General features: G+C 42.0%; 1 protein-coding gene across 6 annotated transcripts in view; it reads left to right on the top strand.

The window, feature by feature from the left end:
* Positions 1–17,567, top strand: part of THRAP3 (thyroid hormone receptor associated protein 3) — a 113,599-nt gene that overhangs the window by 77,941 nt on the left and 18,091 nt on the right. For all 6 annotated transcript variants that reach the window (XM_073615617.1, XM_073615618.1, XM_073615619.1 and 3 more), the window contains 3 exons: positions 3,279–4,133; positions 10,405–11,031; positions 16,178–16,350. In XM_073615617.1, coding sequence (XP_073471718.1) covers positions 3,279–4,133; positions 10,405–11,031; positions 16,178–16,350 — 1,655 coding nt within the window. The remainder of the gene's footprint in view (positions 1–3,278; positions 4,134–10,404; positions 11,032–16,177; positions 16,351–17,567) is intronic.

A 17,567-nucleotide genomic window follows, 5' to 3' on the forward strand; every position in this document is an offset into this window, starting at 1 on the left:
CCGTGGGGGGCTGGCTATGTAAGCCCTGTTGCTGCAGAGTGTGATTGTCCTGGTTCCTGTGCTGGGAACAGTGTCAGGGGGTTTGTTCGAGCCTGTGCATAGTCTAAAAGATGGAGGGCATGGTACGTCTAATTCTGGACCTCAAGGCCCTGACCTGCCTTGTGTGGGTGCAAGAGTTCAGGATGGAGTCCGTCCACGCATCGGTGGCACTCTATCATGGGGTCTTTCTGACTTCTATGACATCATGAATGCTTAAGCATTCTGTTATGTGCCCGACTCCAGCACTTCCTCCAGCTGCTGTGGGTGCGGAGCATTATCGGTGCGTGGTATGGTCCTTTTGATCTGGCCACCACTCCTCGGGGGTTCATGAGGTGTTGGCCCCGTCTCTGGCGTGGTTACGTCAGTAGGGGTTGACTGTCCTGGGCTGCCCGCCCAATTCTCGATTACCCCAAGGAGCAACGTAGTTCCTATACAGACTTTCTCTGATCCTTTGCGGATCTACATGTGGGTGTTGGATCTGACGGTATCTACCCCTTTTTTTGAGACAAGGTCATTTGCACAGTTCCATGTAGGCTCCCTTTGGGGAGATCCTGCCATAATAGGACAAATTCCAAAGGTCTCTGAACAATCTGATTCGGCTCAGTCAGGAAACCAGAGGTTCCCTAGTCTGGTGGCTTCGTTCTCCGGTTCTTCAGTGGGGAAGATCCTTTCTCCCCTTGTATTGAACAGGGTGACCACCAATACCGGTCTGTCCGGGTGGGGAGATGTCCTGGGACTGAGCTCGGCTCGGGGTCATTGGACAATGGTGGAATACGGACTACCAGGTAATATCCTGGAACTTCAGTTGATCAGACTAGGTCTGGATCACGGATGGGTCGACTTTGGGGGCTCCTAGTACGGATCCATTTGGACAGGGCAACAGCTGTGGCTTATGTCCCTCACCAGGGTGGGCCAAAAAGGCTGTTGGTGACCTTGGCTGTTGCCAGTATCCCCCTCCGGTAGGCAGAATGTCTAGTTCCGGCCCTTTCCGACTAACGCATTCCAGGAGTGGAATGCTGTCAGACGAATACCTCAGTTGGGCCATGGGGTGGGCCTTTCTCTGGACTATGTTTTCGTCAGATTTGTCCTTGTTCCTGTTAGGTGGCTCCATTTCCAACCTCCATTTACAGAGGGATGAGCAGGAATAGGCCTTGAGTACCACAGAGGGCCAGGTGTTGGCCTGGGCAGTCTTCTTCAGCGTCTCTGGGTCTCGCACTCCCTGGTGTGTGCCTTTTTGTTCATGGGGTTGGACGTCTGTTTCCACCGGGGCGGTTCCTTTCACCTCCGTGGGATCTGAACTTGGTGTTTTCGGTTCTCCAAAGGCCTCTCTATCTTTCTCTCAAAATATTCGGGAGGTTCCACTGCTTACTCTATCTCGGAAGGTGGCCTCTTGTTGGCTATCACCTCTACTCTCAGGGTGGCGTTATCTTGTCGTTCACCTTACCCAGGGTAGCGTGGTGTTTTGGTCCTTTTTTTTTTTTCTTTTTTTTTTTACAGAGTCCCGTCCTTGGATTTCCATTTGAATAAGGACATTGGGTTGGCTCCTTGTGTCCCTGGTCAGCACATCCTAAGGAATTGGCTTTATTTGGCTTGGATGTGTTTTGGGGGATGCATTTTGGTCTGGATGGATCGGACAGATGATGTCTCTGGGCTATTCTGTCAGGGATCGTTTTCCTCCTTTCCCGGTTATGGCGCATTCTTCTCGGGCACCTAGTGCTTCTTGGGCCCTCTGTCATCAGGTGGCCGTTGAGCAAGTTAGCAAGGTGGCCACTGGTCGTTGGTGCATATTTTCACAAGTTCTACGAAGTAGATGGTTTAGCATCTGCGGATGCCTCTTTTGGCCGCAAGCTTTTTTGCAGGCCGCTGCTTAGAGGGTCTATTCCCTCTTGAAGGGGTATCATCCAGGTTGAGTTGCAGCTTGTCCTGGGTGAAGTTCCTGTTGGCTCTTGTATTAGTTTGGGGATTTTTGTTTTCCCTGGCCCTCATGTTGGCACTGCTTTTGGGATGTCCCTATCACGCCTAGTCCTACTCCTGCCGAGACGATATAAACCTATCTTTATGAATAAAGAAGGCTGTGTCTGTCAATTAACTCAGAGAAACGAATTTTACGGTAAGTAAAAAATCCTATTTTCCTGTATAGACATGCAATCAGTGCATTTTCCCAATTTAATCTAATTGAGGTGTGTGTGTTTGTGTATATAAATTGTTGCAGTCAGCACTTTTTTGATCCCTGAGGATGCGCTAAAGCAGGGGTGTCCAAACTACGGCCCTCCAGCTGTTGCGGAACTACACTTCCCATGAGGCATTGTAAAACTCTGACATTCACAGACATGACTAGGCATGATGGGAGTTGTAGTTCCTTAACAACTGGAGGGCCATAGTTTGGACACCACTGCGCTAAAGCATGAAACTCAGTGGCTAGAGTTTTGGGCGGTGATGTCACACTGCCACATTTACCACATGCGCGACGGACACATTTTTATATCTGGCTCTGTTTGCGGAGCATCTATCCCATACAGTCACTCTGTTCATGCGCCCTGGACTGTGAAGATCTGGTCAGTGGAGCAGTTTTAAAGGGACCACTTGCGTGAGAGAGCTGTTGTCTCAGTGATTAGAATTTATCACTGCCACATGTTGTTTCAATTTTTGGCAGCCACATGTTCCGGTGAGTGTGGTGTGTTGGTGGCTTTGGCACCGTGGATTTTCACAGTGTTATTCTCGCAGCTTGAATAAAGTTAAGGAGGAATTTATGCACTATATGTTTAGGAATTGATGGACTTATTATACACCTTCATCTATGGGCTATTGATTCTCTTATTTGTGTAATTTTTCACAGTTCTTTTGCATTCTGAGTTCTCTATTATATATTTTTTTCGAAGTCTTTCCACTCAATGATATATATTTTTAAATGTTAAAATTTAACGCTACACCAATATATCTTTACATATGAAGAAAGATTGCTTTGGTCCAAATTGACTGGATCCTCTACGAGGATATGGTTGGTTACTTTTCAACTAAAACAGTTACCGGTTAATCAAAATATTTATAGTGCAGTGAATTTCAGAAATTATTTTAAAATTGAAATTAACATATTTGTAAGGCTAGCATATTAGCCTTTTTACCCCAAAATTGGGGCAGGGATGCATTTTCTCTTGACGTTTAATAAATACTGCTTGTGTGGAACTCCATTTTATTTCTCTAGTTTAACTGTACACTTTATTTTTTTTTTTCCCTTTTAGTTCTCGCTCTCGCTCAAGATCTTATTCGCCTGGGTATGGTAGAGAGAGAAATTATCCAAGAGTTTATCAAAATCGTGACTTCAGAGGGCATAACAGAGGTTATAGAAGACCATACTATTTCCGCAATCGTGGAAGAGGATTTTATCCACGTGGTCAGCATAATCGCGGTGGATATGTAAATTATCGCCCTAACTGGCAGAATTACAACCGCCAACAATATAGTCCCCGTAGGGGTCGGTCTCGTTCTCGCTCCCCAAAAAGGAGATCACTCTCTCCTAGGTCCAGGAGCCACTCAAGAAACTCAGACAAGTCATCCTCTGATCGCTCCAGGAGGTCTTCCTCCTCTAGGTCTTCCTCTAATCACAGTAGAGTGGAGACTAAACGTAAATCAAAAAAGGAGAAGAAGAGTCATTCAAAGAATCAAAGAAGCTCTGTCCAGGCAACAGATGATGACTCAAAGGAACAATCTGCATCAGTAGCTGATAATGATGATAAAACAGAAGGTGGCAAGACATGGCAGGATATGGAAGCTTATGATACAAGTCCTGTACGCCAGCACAGTCCTGAAGAACGTGCACCAACCGTTAAAAGCTCTGTACAATCTGTAGTGGTGAGACGCTGCTCTCCCAGGCCAAGTCCAGGGCAAAAACCCAGTCCTTCTTCCCCCTCTGTATTACAGAGTGGTGGCACTTTCAGGTCGTCATCTCGCCAGAGTCCTTTTGATCACAGCTTGAGCCCACCAAGAAAGAGTCCTATGACCAAGAGCCCACCCACAATGGGTTCGCTCTATGGAAGTCAAAAAGAAGAGGGCAGATCTGGAGAGTTGACTGCACCAATTGGCACTGGATATAAAAGGTATACTTTGTAGGATTATGATCACTCTTTAAGTATAGCTCAATTTACACTGCTTACCTGTATTGAAAACTTTAATATATAATGTTATACATGTGTAACCTTTTTCTATTGATTTAGTGTAGATGGCTTTGCTGTGCAATTTGATAATCCTAATATATATGTCCAATGGTATGCAAAACCAAAGACGTTTATGTCCATGTCTAGAAATACATCGGTTACATTTAGGAATGTGGCTACCCAAGAATCTAGTAGATGTCTCTTCCCTGTGATATTTTCTAAAGTTACATCTACATGTTACCCAGATGCATGTTAACTACTCCTACCCTCTACATAAGCTGGAATGTAAAACCAACATAAATCCCACTTAACCTTCTATGTTGTGCACAGTTGCTTTTAGTTGGTGTAAGCATTTTTTTTTTATTTTTTTTTTTTAAATTGCTGTATATATTATAATATTTGGTCTACATAATCCTGTGCTTGCCGCACTCCATGATTTGTTTTTTCCATACCTGGTTTCTCCTTCCATCAGTTAAAAGCTGAAACAGTTGCTACCTGAAGTACGCTGTGTTCACATCTATTTGTGTAAAAAAAAAAAAAAGCTTTTGAAGGGTTTATTAAATTGCACATTGCAGTGCCTTATTGTAGTCATAAACCATCTTTTTAGCGCAACAGAGTGGCCAGCAATGAACGTTGCTCTATGGTTTATTACTGGGGTGACTGCATGCCATAACACGGATCTCCAAACGACAGCCCTCCAGCTGTTGCGGAACTACACGTCTAATGACGCATTGTAAAACTTTGACATTGTAGTTCCTGAACAACTGGAGTGCCATAGTTTTGAGACCCCTGCCATAACGGATTGCACTGTTATAAAGTTCCTGTTTTTACTGGTTCTGTCACATCATGGGAATGGTGTTTTTTCAGATAAATGCATGTGACGGTGTACTCTGGGCCCATTCACATCAGCAGCACTTGCAAAAACGTGTTGATTGGCTGTTCTTCCTAACTTCTCCTTTCTATTTTCTGCTGGTTCAGATAAAATTTGATCCATGGGTGGCCTGATGTCCACCTGGCTCAATAAACTTCGGTCTGAAGATCAGAGGTGCTGTGCAGAAAGTTGTCAGCTGAACAGTGGCAGTCACTGTTCAGGTATTCTGGCAGCCTTGGGAAGTTTAGTTGGGGATAAAGAGGTGTGTGTATGGTGTGTTTGGGTTTTTTTTTTTTTTTGCAACATGTAAATGCAGGCAAGTGCGCCACAATGTGCATAAATGCAAGAGCCAGAATAGTGGAGTAAAGTGTTTTGTTTGTTAAACAAACATGTCATACTTGCATGCTCTGTACAATAGCTTTGCATAGCAGCCCCATCCTCTTTCTTGGGTTCCCCCGCCAGCACTCCTGGCTCCTCCTGAGTGCCCCCATTGCAATCCAGCTTGCTCCTGAGCCATGTTGATGTTTTTCCATTGAGAGACACACACACACTTACACACTCTCCCCCCCCCCCCCCCCCCCCCCACACTAGCTGTAATTGACAGCAGCATGAGCCAATGGCTTCCACTGCTCTTTCTGAGCCTGTGAGGAGAAAGCAGCGATGCTGCTCTCCTGCATTGACATCAGGCTCAGATAAGTATGGGGGGGGGGGTTTGTTTTGGTTTTTTGTTTTTTTACAATAATGCAGAGAATGCATTAAGTTAAACCTTCTGCCTTTAAAACCTCTTTAATACCAGTAGTGAAGGTAAAAAAAATATATATTGCATCATATTTTAAAATGGCAACACAGCGTATGAATGCATGTTGGCACACGTGTGTTTAATGCATACATTGTGCTGTGACTAGTCCCCTAAAGTCCTTTTACCTGTTAACCTGTTTTGGTCAATTCAGTTACGTTAGATCGATCTCTTATTACAAGTTTCTTCAAACTTGTGTTAATGCATGAGCTTTAGTGAGTGTTGACAAGCCTTCGTGCACTCCTTTCACGATGCTGTTCAGCATCTGAATACATTTTTTCTGATATTACAGTCAGTAGCTTATAATGGAGTTGCTGTACGAGGTGATGTCACTGCAGAATGCTTGGGACATATCCAATCACTGTCTTGAAGCAGTACTTTAGAGAAAAATATTTTTGACTGTTTTTCTCTAGGGGAGAGGAGAGCCGAGATACTCCCTCACCTAATCGTCCGATCTTTCCAGCACAAGACCAGTCGCTGCCACATCCTATCCCAGCCCCCCCGCGGTGGGCTGTTTGTGATGTCATAGACTGGTTCTGGATGTGAGGACACAGTAATAGTCTGCGCTGGACGTGGGGGAGTGCGGTTTTCTAAAGGATTGGGTGCGCATAAGCTCGGTGTTCACCTTTAGCCAAAATGAGCCATTAACCCATTAGCCCACTGTATGGGGAATCCCCCCAAAGCTCATTTCCATTCTACACTCCTGTAACCCGTTTTCAGCAGACAGCGGGTTTAAGCCTGATGTCGGCCGATGTCACAGAGCCAGTTCATACTGGGGCAAGATCGCGACAAAGTCAGGATTCGTCCACATGCCTGGACCGGCACCCAGCTCAGCCTCTGTGTGCCATTGACAGCCTGAACCGGCCGCTCCCAATCCCTTCACAGCCCAGCGCTCTAGTGAGCGCAGAGAGTCAGTGACTGACAGTAACCAGCTCTCATGTCACGGAGCTCTGTGAACTGCAATCAGCGGTGATCGCTTGGTTCTCAGTCTTAAAGCTGGCAGGGGACAGATGCAGCATCAGACCACCACTACCTCCACCTAGGTAAGTATCTCCTTCTTTTTTTTTTTTTTTTTTTAATCTAAATTTCTTCCCAGGTTCACACTGACAGCAGGAATTAATTTGTGAGAGTTCAGCTGAACTCTCACAACTTCATTCCTGCATGTCAGTCCTGTCTTTGGCGATTTCAGAGACATCTGTGTGGGTTGCTGCACAGATGTCTATGGAAATCGCACCCGAAGTCGCCAAAAGCAGTACAAAAACTACTTTTGGGAATCGGTGTGGTGCCGCAAATGTGGAGTCGCACCAATTCGGATGGTGCAATTGCTGCTGATTTGGCATGCGATTTGACATGTGAAATCGCTCCAATGTCAACCTAGGCTAAGAGCTGATAAATTACTAATGTACATTGAAATATTATAAATATTGATCTGGTCTTAGAAGGAAATTCTAAATGTGTGGCCTGTGTAAAATAAATTCCCATGTGTGCAATAAAGTTTGTCCTAAAAGGTGTCTGTTTTCAGGAACTGTACCTAGATGTGAACAAATCCTTATTGAGACTTGTGAATAATTCTACAATTATGTTGGTTCTAGGGGGCAACATTCTCCCCCCCAAAAAAAATCTTGACTGTAGTTTTGGCCAGACTAATAAAAATGTTTTCCTTTTCCAAGTTTTTTTATATATATATTTTTGTTTTTATTTTATTTACAGTGTGCAGGCAATTTTTAAACCCTCTAGGAGACTTTCAGCAATGTTCAAGTATTTTTTAGCCTGTTGAGGCTTTCTTTTCCAGTTTGTTTTTAAAGAGAATCGCTCCGCTGCAGAGGAGAAAAAAAAAATCATGTTCTTAAATTCAGACCAAATAACATAATATAAAAAGCACATTCAAAAATGCTGTTCTACCAAGTTCAGGTTGGTAAAGTGACTCAAGTAGCTTGGATGAAAGCATAAATTCTATTTAGGATCACGTTATAGGTTTAGGACAAACCGTGGTAAGTAACTGGTTTTAACTGCGCACAGATGGGTATTGTATGTGAATCATTGTTTCATCCTAAAGCAGCAGCTCCACTGGGTGAGGTAAAATTTTGGCCACCACACTGTAACGCAGAGGGTTCAATCAAAACCAGGCAAACCAAATAATGGTATGGAGTGTTTATTTTTTTTTTTCCTCGCTTTATAAAGGAAATAAGACCTCAGTGGTTTAGTTGTGGAATGCATTCCCACATGAGCTATCAATGACGAAATAAATCATGGAATTTATAATATGGACTGTTTAATGTTCTTGCATCTAATGATAAAATTACTGAAGGGTAAAATGGAAATATTTTCATTCAGGAATTGATCCAACCCTTGCGGAGTCGAGATAACATCTTTTTTTCTCCTGTGAAGCAAAATTGGTAATTTTTGAAGTTAGTTGATACCCTGATACACTGGAGTCTATTACATTTTATTTTTTACCTCCTTAAATACAACTAAAGGCTCCTATATAACCATGTAAGCCAAATCTAGTTGCTTTGTGATGGCACAAGTATAATGAAGTAAACAAAATCAAATTCCTTTAACGTTACTGACTGAGCCAGATCCTTCTTTGTGTCTCTGGTTTTAATGGTACCATCTGTTCTGCCAATCCAGAAAGCTGTTGTCCATCAGCATCTGGCCACACCTTGTGCTGCCAAGTGACGGGCTTGTGGATCAGAAGCCACACCACCTGCAACATTTTTTTCATCCCACTGTAGTACAAGCAGACAATGGCCTATATAAATGAAAATTTTGCAGCCTCAGCGTGTGTTTGGGACATAGCAGGGGACTGTAAATGTAGATGAACTTGAATTTAAATTCTGCAGCCCATATTTTCTTTTAAAGGGAAGCCAAAGTTCTACTTTAATGTGCATTTCCACTCTTGCTGCCAAATTGGAATAACATCTATATAGTCCATTCCCATAGCGTTAAAAGAAAAAATTGTAAATTGCAGCTTACCTTTCAAGATGTTTCTTGCTTGCAGATCTCATAGCTGTAAACTAGATTTGCACACTGCCTGTCCTAAAAAAAAAAGTTACAGGTTTAAAAGCTTACCTTCGTAGTATGTTATTGAGAGGGCTCTCATCTAGTTCCAAAGCTGGGCACACGCTATCAGTTCTGAGGTGCTTGCTCTACTAACTATCCGATATTAGTACAGTGATCTCCCCGTGGAGCTGTGCAGTTCCCCCTACCAGAACACGCCAGTCAGTGCTCTCCGCGTTCGGCAAAGGTTTTTCAGTCATGCCCCTTTGACAGAAGTCAGACAGGCTGCCCTACACACGGGCCTAATGTCGCTTGGTTTCTGTTGAACCGGCCGATACAGCCTGCTATTCGGCCCATGTGTACGGGGCATAAGACAAGTCCTAGATTATGCGATTTTCTTTCAACACACTGTTTGTTCACTCCCGAAAAGCTTTTGTGTCCCTGCTGGGAGAGCACAATAATTACTGCTAGCGGCTATAGCTGATGGAAATAATCGCATGCTAAAAATCTGACATGGTGGCTGTAATCAAGTTGATGAATGGATCAACTTGGGTACAATCGGCCTGCCCATAGAGGGTTCAAATCTCAGACGGTCTTTGCTGAACCAAGATTCGATCCCTCTATGGCTGGCTTAAGGCTATCGTATTGGACAGACTAACACCGAACTTGTTTGGAAATGTTTGTAATTAGCCATGACACCTTCTCCTAAGAAACTTTTAAAAGGTAATTATGAAAAAAAGGTACCCTGTATTAATGGGAACACATAACACACCGATGCATTTTCACAAATTTGTCTGCAAAAGTGGAAATATACTTTAAGAGTTGCAACAAATACCCTAACTCTTACAGACCTGCCAAAATAAAATCCTGTGTTTTTTCGCTGGCAGTTTGGGGTGACTTAAATGGTAGAAGTTGCACACATTGAAAAAACATTATTCTTATCAAAAAGGCAATGTTTTGTCAAAAGAAAATCATGTGAGACATGTTTTGTGCGAGGTAGATTCTGCTTTAATAAAGTGCACATGTAGAACTGCTGCTTTCATGTATGTTCATTTGTAACTATTCTTTTCCCCAAGATTTACTTTTTGGTGTGTGTGGTTCCCCCCCCCCCATGAATTTCATTTCATATGCATATGTTAGATCCTAGTGTGCTAGAGTTTCTATTTTTGCTATTTCTGTGACATTTTTAACTAACTGTGCTTTTTTTTTTTTTATCCATCTGCAAATTTTGATTTGCTTCTTCCAATATCGTTAATACCTATTTAAGGTATTGTTTAACAGTGTACAAGTGAGAGGTCCTTCAATTTACAGTTTTGGATTTGGCTGCTTTAGTTGACAAAGTTGTGACTGTCAATAAAAAGAGAACTCTGTCAGCTGCACACGGGAAGTGGTTGTGATGAGTGGACTTGCAACTGTTTCATGAACAGCTATGCTTACTGGAAGTAACTGAGGGAAGCTTTTGAATCGTGTTTTTGTATGTTCTCTACTGTTTGTGTTTATGCAGTGCTTTGTGGGCCAGACTTCATTCATTTTCCTTTCCTCTAAAGGTTTATGGAAGAACAGAAAAACAAGGCATCAGAACTAGAAAAAGAAAACGGGAAAGATAAACTGTCTAATTTGGAGAAAATGAAGGATCGTAGCAGTCCTACTGATTTTGCTATGAGCGAGTTGGAAAGGGCTTATAAAAAAAGCATATCCCCCAAGCGCTATAAGAAAGAGGATATGGAAAAATTAAAGTTGGCTGAATTGAGATACGCAAAGGAGGAACTTGAACAGGAGAAAAGGGGAAGAGCAAGGAAAGACTCTGATAGTGATTCCAAGAATCAAGACCCATACGACCCTGCAAAGTGGGAAGAGCTGTCTTTCATACCAAGCTCCAAAGATAAACGAAAGAAGTCTGAAGATACAGATGATGAAATATATATGGAAAAGTCTAAGAAAGAAGAGAGAGCCACAAAGTCTAGCCATAAAGGATTTCTACCTGAAAAAAACTTCAGAGTCACAAACTTTAAGGCTTCTAAAGAGAAAAGTGAATCCCCACCACCTAGAAAATCAGAAAGCAAAGAGAAGCTTTTATCCAAAGAAGATATTTCCTTCTCAAAATCAAATTTCTCAGTTAGTCGAGAAACTGGTCCTAGTCTCCGAATGGATTCCTTTGATGAGGATCTGGCACGGTAAGTTAAGATTGATATAGATCTTACAGTGGCTTGCGAAAGTATTCGGCCCCCTTGAACTTTTCAACCTCTTGCTACATTTCAGGCTTCAAACATAAAGATATAAAATTTTTATTTTTTGTGAAGAATCACCAACAAGTGGGACACAATTGTGAAGTGGAACGAAATCTTTTGGATTTTTGAAACTTTAATAAAAAAATGAAAAGTGGGGCATGCAAAATTATTCGGCCCCCTTGCGTTAATACTTTGTAGAGCCACCTTTTGCTGCAATTACAGCTGCAAGTCGCTTGGGGTATGTCTATCAGTTTTGCACATCGAGAGACTGAAATTCTTGCCCATTCTTCCTTGCAAAACAGCTCGAGCTCAGTGAGGCTGGATGGAGAGCGTTTGTGAACAGCAGTTTTCAGCTCTTTCCACAGATTCTCGATTGGATTCAGGTCTAGACTTTGACTTGGCCATTCTAACACCTGGATACGTTTATTTGTGAACCATTCCTTTGTAGATTTTGCTGTATGTTTGGGATCATTGTCTTGTTGGAAGATAAATCTCCGTCCCAGTTTCAGGTCTTTTGCAGACTGACAGGTTTTCATCCAGAATGGTCCTGTATTTGGCTGCATCCATCTTCCCCTCAATTTTAACCATCTTCCTTGTCCCTGCTGAAGAAAAGCAGGCCCAAACCATGATGCTGCCACCACCATGTTTGACAGTGGGGATGGTGTGTTGAGTGTGATGAGCTGTGTTGCTTTTACGCCAAAAATATCGTTTTGCATTGTGGCCAAAAAGTTTGATTTTGGTTTCATCGGACCAGAGCACCTTCTTCCACATGTTTGGTGTGTCTCCCAGGTGGCTTGTGGCAAACTTTAGACGAGACTTTTTATGGATATCTTTGAGAAATGGCTTTCTTCTTGCCACTCTTCCATAAAGGCCAGATTTGTGCAGTGTACGACTGATTGTTGTCCTATGGACAGACTCTCCCACCTCAGCTGTAGTTCTCTGCAGTTCATCCAGAGTGATCATGGGCCTCTTGGCTGCATCTCTGATCAGTCTTCTCCTTGTCTGAGCTGAAAGTTTAGAGGGGCAGCCAGGTCTTGGTAGATTTGCGGTGGTCTGATACTCCTTCCATTTCAAAATGATCGCTTTCACAGTGCTCCTTGGGATGTTTAAAGCTTGGGAAATCTTTTTGTATCCAAATCCGGCTTTAAACTTCTCCAAAACAGTATTACGGACCTGCCTGGTGTGTTCCTTGGTCTTCATGATGCTCTCTGCGCTTTCAACAACCCTGAGACTATCACAGAGCAGGTGCATTTATACAGAGACTTGATTACACACAGGTGGATTCTATTTATCACCATCAGTCATTTAGGACAACATTGGATCATTCAGAGATCCTCGCTGAACTTCTGGAGTGAGTTTGCTGCACTGAAAGTAAAGGGCCGAATAATTTTGCACGCACCACTTTTCAGTTTTTTAATTGCTAAAAAAGTTTAAAAGATCCAATAGATTTCGTTCCACTTCACAATTGTGTCCCACTTGTTGGTGATTCTTCACAAAAAATTAAAATGTTATATCTTTATGTTTGAAGCCTGAAATGTGGCAAAAAGTTGAAAAGTTTAAGGGGGCCGAATGCTTTCGCAAGCCACTGTACTTACCATAACATACTTTAGGCAGCCATAATGTTTTGGAAGGTTGGGGGCTGTTTGCCCAGTTATGGTCTTTAGGGGTGTTAATGAGATTTTACTGTAAACTTTAAAATCTCTTGCAGCCAGTATGTGATTCTTTCTGTAGAAAGCAAAGAATTTCAAGAATTAGAAGCGATGGGTTTGGCTTGTAATGGTGCTCATTATTCACTTTAAGCACAGGCCTCCAAGGATGCCTACTAACAAGTAATCAATATGAAGATGTTTTGGACACCGGTCCGGGTATAGGAAATTAAAACAAATGTTCCTTCCTTGCTTTTGCACTGTTTCTCATTTGAGAGGTTGAGTTTTGCCCCAAAGCTATAGGTTACTGCTTTGCCTTTGATCATTCCTGAAAAGTCTGTGATGGGAAAAGTATGAGAGATCCTGGGCCTTGACCTTGTAGCATGTAACGCTTAGGCCCCTTTCACACATGCGGACCTGAACGGACCCTCCTTGCAGGTCTATGGAGCAACGGATGTCAGCGGTGACATGTCCGCTGACATCCGATCCGCTGATTCCAGACGGATAGAAACCCTATTTTCCATCAGTCTATCGGATGAAACTGGACAGGCTGTCCCCATAGAGGAGAGCGGAGCTCTGACAGGTCCGTCCCTGCACAGTAAGCAGAGACAGACCTGTCATCCGCTGGCTCAAAGGAGCGATCCCTCCTGAGCGACCGGAGTCCATTAAAGCGGGTGTGTGTGTGTGTGTGTGTGTGTGTGTGTGTGTAAGGGGCCTAAATGTGAATGTAACCAGTTTTTTTTTTTTTTTTCTTGTGGAGTTAGTGTTACTAAACCCACAACAGTAAAATCAGTCTGTATATGCAGTAAAGCATGCTTGTTATACTTATTGTGGAACCTAAGGGGTTAATCCTGTGCATTGGGTAAAAAGGCTGTTTGATCCTGTATGCACAGATCCTTCCACTGACTCCAGAACATGTCCGGATAAGACAGAGCCTTTGGAGTCAAGATGCACATGCTCCGTTTGGTGTGTATTGCTGGAGGTTTTTTTTTTTGTTTTTTTCGCCTTGGAAGGGTGCATGTGATCAGCACAGGGCCCATCGACATTGTACAGAGTCAGGGGTCTTGCACCCTGATGGTACAGCTCAGTGCAGTATGAAAACTCCTATAAGCTTTACCAGGCACTAATGAGTCACAAGCCTGCTATATAATGCTGATGAGAAAAGTTTTTTAGGGCTGCATCTAACGATTATTTTCATAATCTATTAGTTGGCCGATTATTGTTTCGATTAATCGGTTAATAACCTTTAAAAAAATTGTGTATAATTTAGTTGATATGTAAAGTTTTTAAAAAAAGGCAATTTATTCTTAAATATCTTTCTGCAGTGGTAAATATAAATAACGAACTATATGGTTAGAGAGCAAAATCTCCAATCCAATATGAGAATAACAAATAGTAGAAATATACTTAATATACTATTAGTCGATATACTGTATATACTATTAGAGGATATGTACTGTGTATATACTATTAGAGGATATATACTGTGTATATACTATTAGAGGAGAGATATACTATTAAAGGGTGAATCTGGTAAATATCAGACTCAGATCAAATTATTTTTATTTAAAAAAAAGGCAACAATGTCTTCCTTCAAAAAAATTGTCATTTTAAGAACGTTTGTTCGATTTTCTAATTAGTGGAGTCAAATCGACCATTTTCAACCACAGTGATGAGAAAATTTAGAAATAATAGAAAACTTCTTGGTCAAAGGAATTTTCAGACAGTGTATGTGGTTTTCATTCAGAAATTACATTCATTTTCAAAACAAAATGTTAAAAACAAGTGAAAATGTCAAACAACATTCTTTCATTCAGCAAATGTACAAAGATTTTTCGTCTAAATATTCTCGTCTGAAAATTGATCTGGGTGGCCAGCATAAGGCTCGGTACACACCTATGCAGTTTGCTTTTGATTCGTTTTTGCTGTGCATTTTGATTTTTTTGCGCACGTGATTTTGCTGCGATTTGCGTTTTTGCTTTTTTTTTTTTTTTTTTTTTTTTGGCCAATTTGTTGTACAGATTAAACACAAATTGCTGCAAAAACGCATTACATTCTTTTCTGCAGCTTCTCCATTAAAGTATATTGAACTAAAAAAGCACCGTTTTGCGTAAGGGAAAAAAAAAAAAAAAAAAGTCCCCAACCCTTTCCAAATACGCAGTGGCTGAAAAAAGCATTGATGTGAACGTGTCCTATAGGAAACCATGTAAATGAACTGTAGTGCATTTCTGCAAAAAGCACCAAAAAACACATGGATTTGAACCAGGTCTAAGACTTTTAGTAACGTAATGGGGTTAAACTAAAAATAGCCCTTTAGTACAAAAAAGCAAATAATCACTACTGTAAAGGGTTCATTTTTTTTACTGTAGAACTGTGAAAGTAATATTTACCATATATACTCGAGTGTAAGTCGAGATTTTCAGCCGTTTTTTTTTTTTTTTTTTGGGCTGAAAGTGCCCCCCTCGACTTATACTCGAGTCACCGCCGTCTGCCTACATGATCAGCGTGTCATGTAGACAGACGGCGGCCAGCGTGTGATATTACCATTCGGCGGCCTGTCCACTGTTCAAAAGCCGCGCCTCCTCCTCGTCTGTGATAGGCAGAAAATTCCATTTTCCAGCAGTCAGTGTACAGCATATCACTCACATTCTCTCATCCTCGTCCGTGGTATGAGGATGAGAGAATGTCCGTGATAGGCTGACTGCTGGGAAATGGAGTGTTCTGCCTATCACAGACGAGGAGGAGGCGCGGCTTTTGAACAGTAGATTGGCCGCTGAATGGTATTATCACAGGCTGATCGGTGCAGAGCGGCACACAGAGGATGGAGATCGCCACATGGAGGCATGCACAGGACACATGCGCAGGGACGCATGCAGCTGCAGATGGGCATTGTTGACCCTTTTTTCCACTTACAGTAGCTGCTTCATTTCTCACCCTAGTCTTATACTCGGGTCAATAAGTTTTTCCCAGTTTTTTGTGGTAAATTAGGGCCTCGACTTATACTCGGATCAACTTATACTCGAGTATATACGGTACAGTAGCAATTATTTGCTCTTTTTGTACAAATAAAGGGTTCATTTTAGTGTTTTTTTTTTTTTTTTTTTTAAACCACATTGTTACTGGCCGATTAATCGATTATGAAAATAGTAATCGATTAATTTCATAATCGATTAGTTGTTTCAGCCCTACAGTTTTTAGATTTCCTAAAACGATTGCAATTCCACGTTCTGTGTACTGTGGGAGACCAGATATAGTGAATGCAGGGCCCTTTAGTAACACTTTAACCTTTAAGCACTCATTGCCCCTGAACTTTCCTTTCAGAGTATCTTGTGCCATTTTATTGAATTATTTGGTGTGTCTGCAAAAAATAAATAGCTTTGAAGAAATTGAATATATAAAATAGTACAAATATTCATTTTTTTTTTCCTCTCTTCCCTGGTTTGTAGTCCAACTGGAGTAATGGCTCATGAGAGGAAGCTGTCACGAGATCTTGTCCACAGCAATAAGAAGGATCAGGAGTTTAAGTCCATTTTTCAGCACATCCAGTCTGCACAGTCCCAGCGCAGTCCATCTGAGCTGTTTGCGCAGCATATTGTGACCATTGTCCATCATGTTAGAGGTAAGTTCTGTTTTTATTGTGGATGTTGTGAATAGGATGACCTTCATTAATCTGTAAAAGATTTCCTCCCACAGACAGTCTTTCCCCCCACAAGAATGTTTTGTTACATGTTCAGCCCCTGCTATGCATCTTGAAATGCAATGTCTTTGTTCATTTGATGTAGTTTTGGGAAGAAAAACACTAGTCAGTGAATAATATGCATACCCCAAAATCAAAAGCAGTCCGCTTCTTTGAAAACCTCCTGCACACGTGGCATCCTGCTTACTTTTTTAAAACCTGAAGAGCAGGTGTGTACTGGCCATATTGTAGAGCTTCGTATAGTGCAGGTAGATACAGACCCCCAGTATAGTGGTTTCCTTCACACTTGCTTTGTACATGTGTGTATATATGGCAATTGAGGCAGCATTCAAGATTGGTAGGGTTTAGTGCATCGAAAGTATAGGCTAGGTTCACATATGTGTGGGAGTGTGCATAAAGCGCCTGCATTCAGCTGCACGAAAAACATTCTGCGTTAGGAAAACGTGTGAGTGAGCCATTATCATTAAGTGGTTAAAGGAGAAGTACAGCCAAAGCTCTTTTGGCCATTCACTTGGTTCTGCACTCCTTTGATCCAGATTCATCCGCCAGTGGGATAAAGTCCGCTGTTGATTGACATCACAGAGCTAGTCCAGGCTATGTTAAAGGATCACAACAATGTCAGGTTTTGCCCAGATGCCTGACCGGCAACTATCTCTGAGACAGGTCCTCCCGCTTCCTGCACAGCTTGACGCTCCAGTGAGCAGTGGAGGGGCAGAGCGAAGAGCAGTTAGACAGTCACCGCTCTCTGCTCACTGAGAACTGAGTGATTTAACGGTCTTTGATCGCTCGTGTCTGGTCTTAAAAGCGGCAAGGAATAGATGCAGCATCGCAGTGACGCTGTATCCACTTAGGTGAGTGATTTTGTTTTTATTTTTTGGAAAAGCAACTTTTTTTAATGGCACCCCAACACAGTGCGGTTTTTTTTTTTTTTTTTTTTTTGCATGCGGTTTAAAATGCACGTGGTGATTTTTTTTTTTTTTTTTTTTTTCCCCCCCTGCAGGAAACACAGGTACAGCAGCCCATCCAAATGAATGTGCCTGTACAAACACTGCATGCATAACCACCTAGCCTTAGGCTTGAAGAAAAGTTTTCATACACAAATGATTGGTTAAAAAAAAAAAATTCTTCCATTTCTTTTG

This window comes from Aquarana catesbeiana, linkage group LG02 (assembly GCF_042186555.1).
Source record: "Aquarana catesbeiana isolate 2022-GZ linkage group LG02, ASM4218655v1, whole genome shotgun sequence".
NCBI lineage: Eukaryota > Metazoa > Chordata > Amphibia > Anura > Ranidae > Aquarana > Aquarana catesbeiana.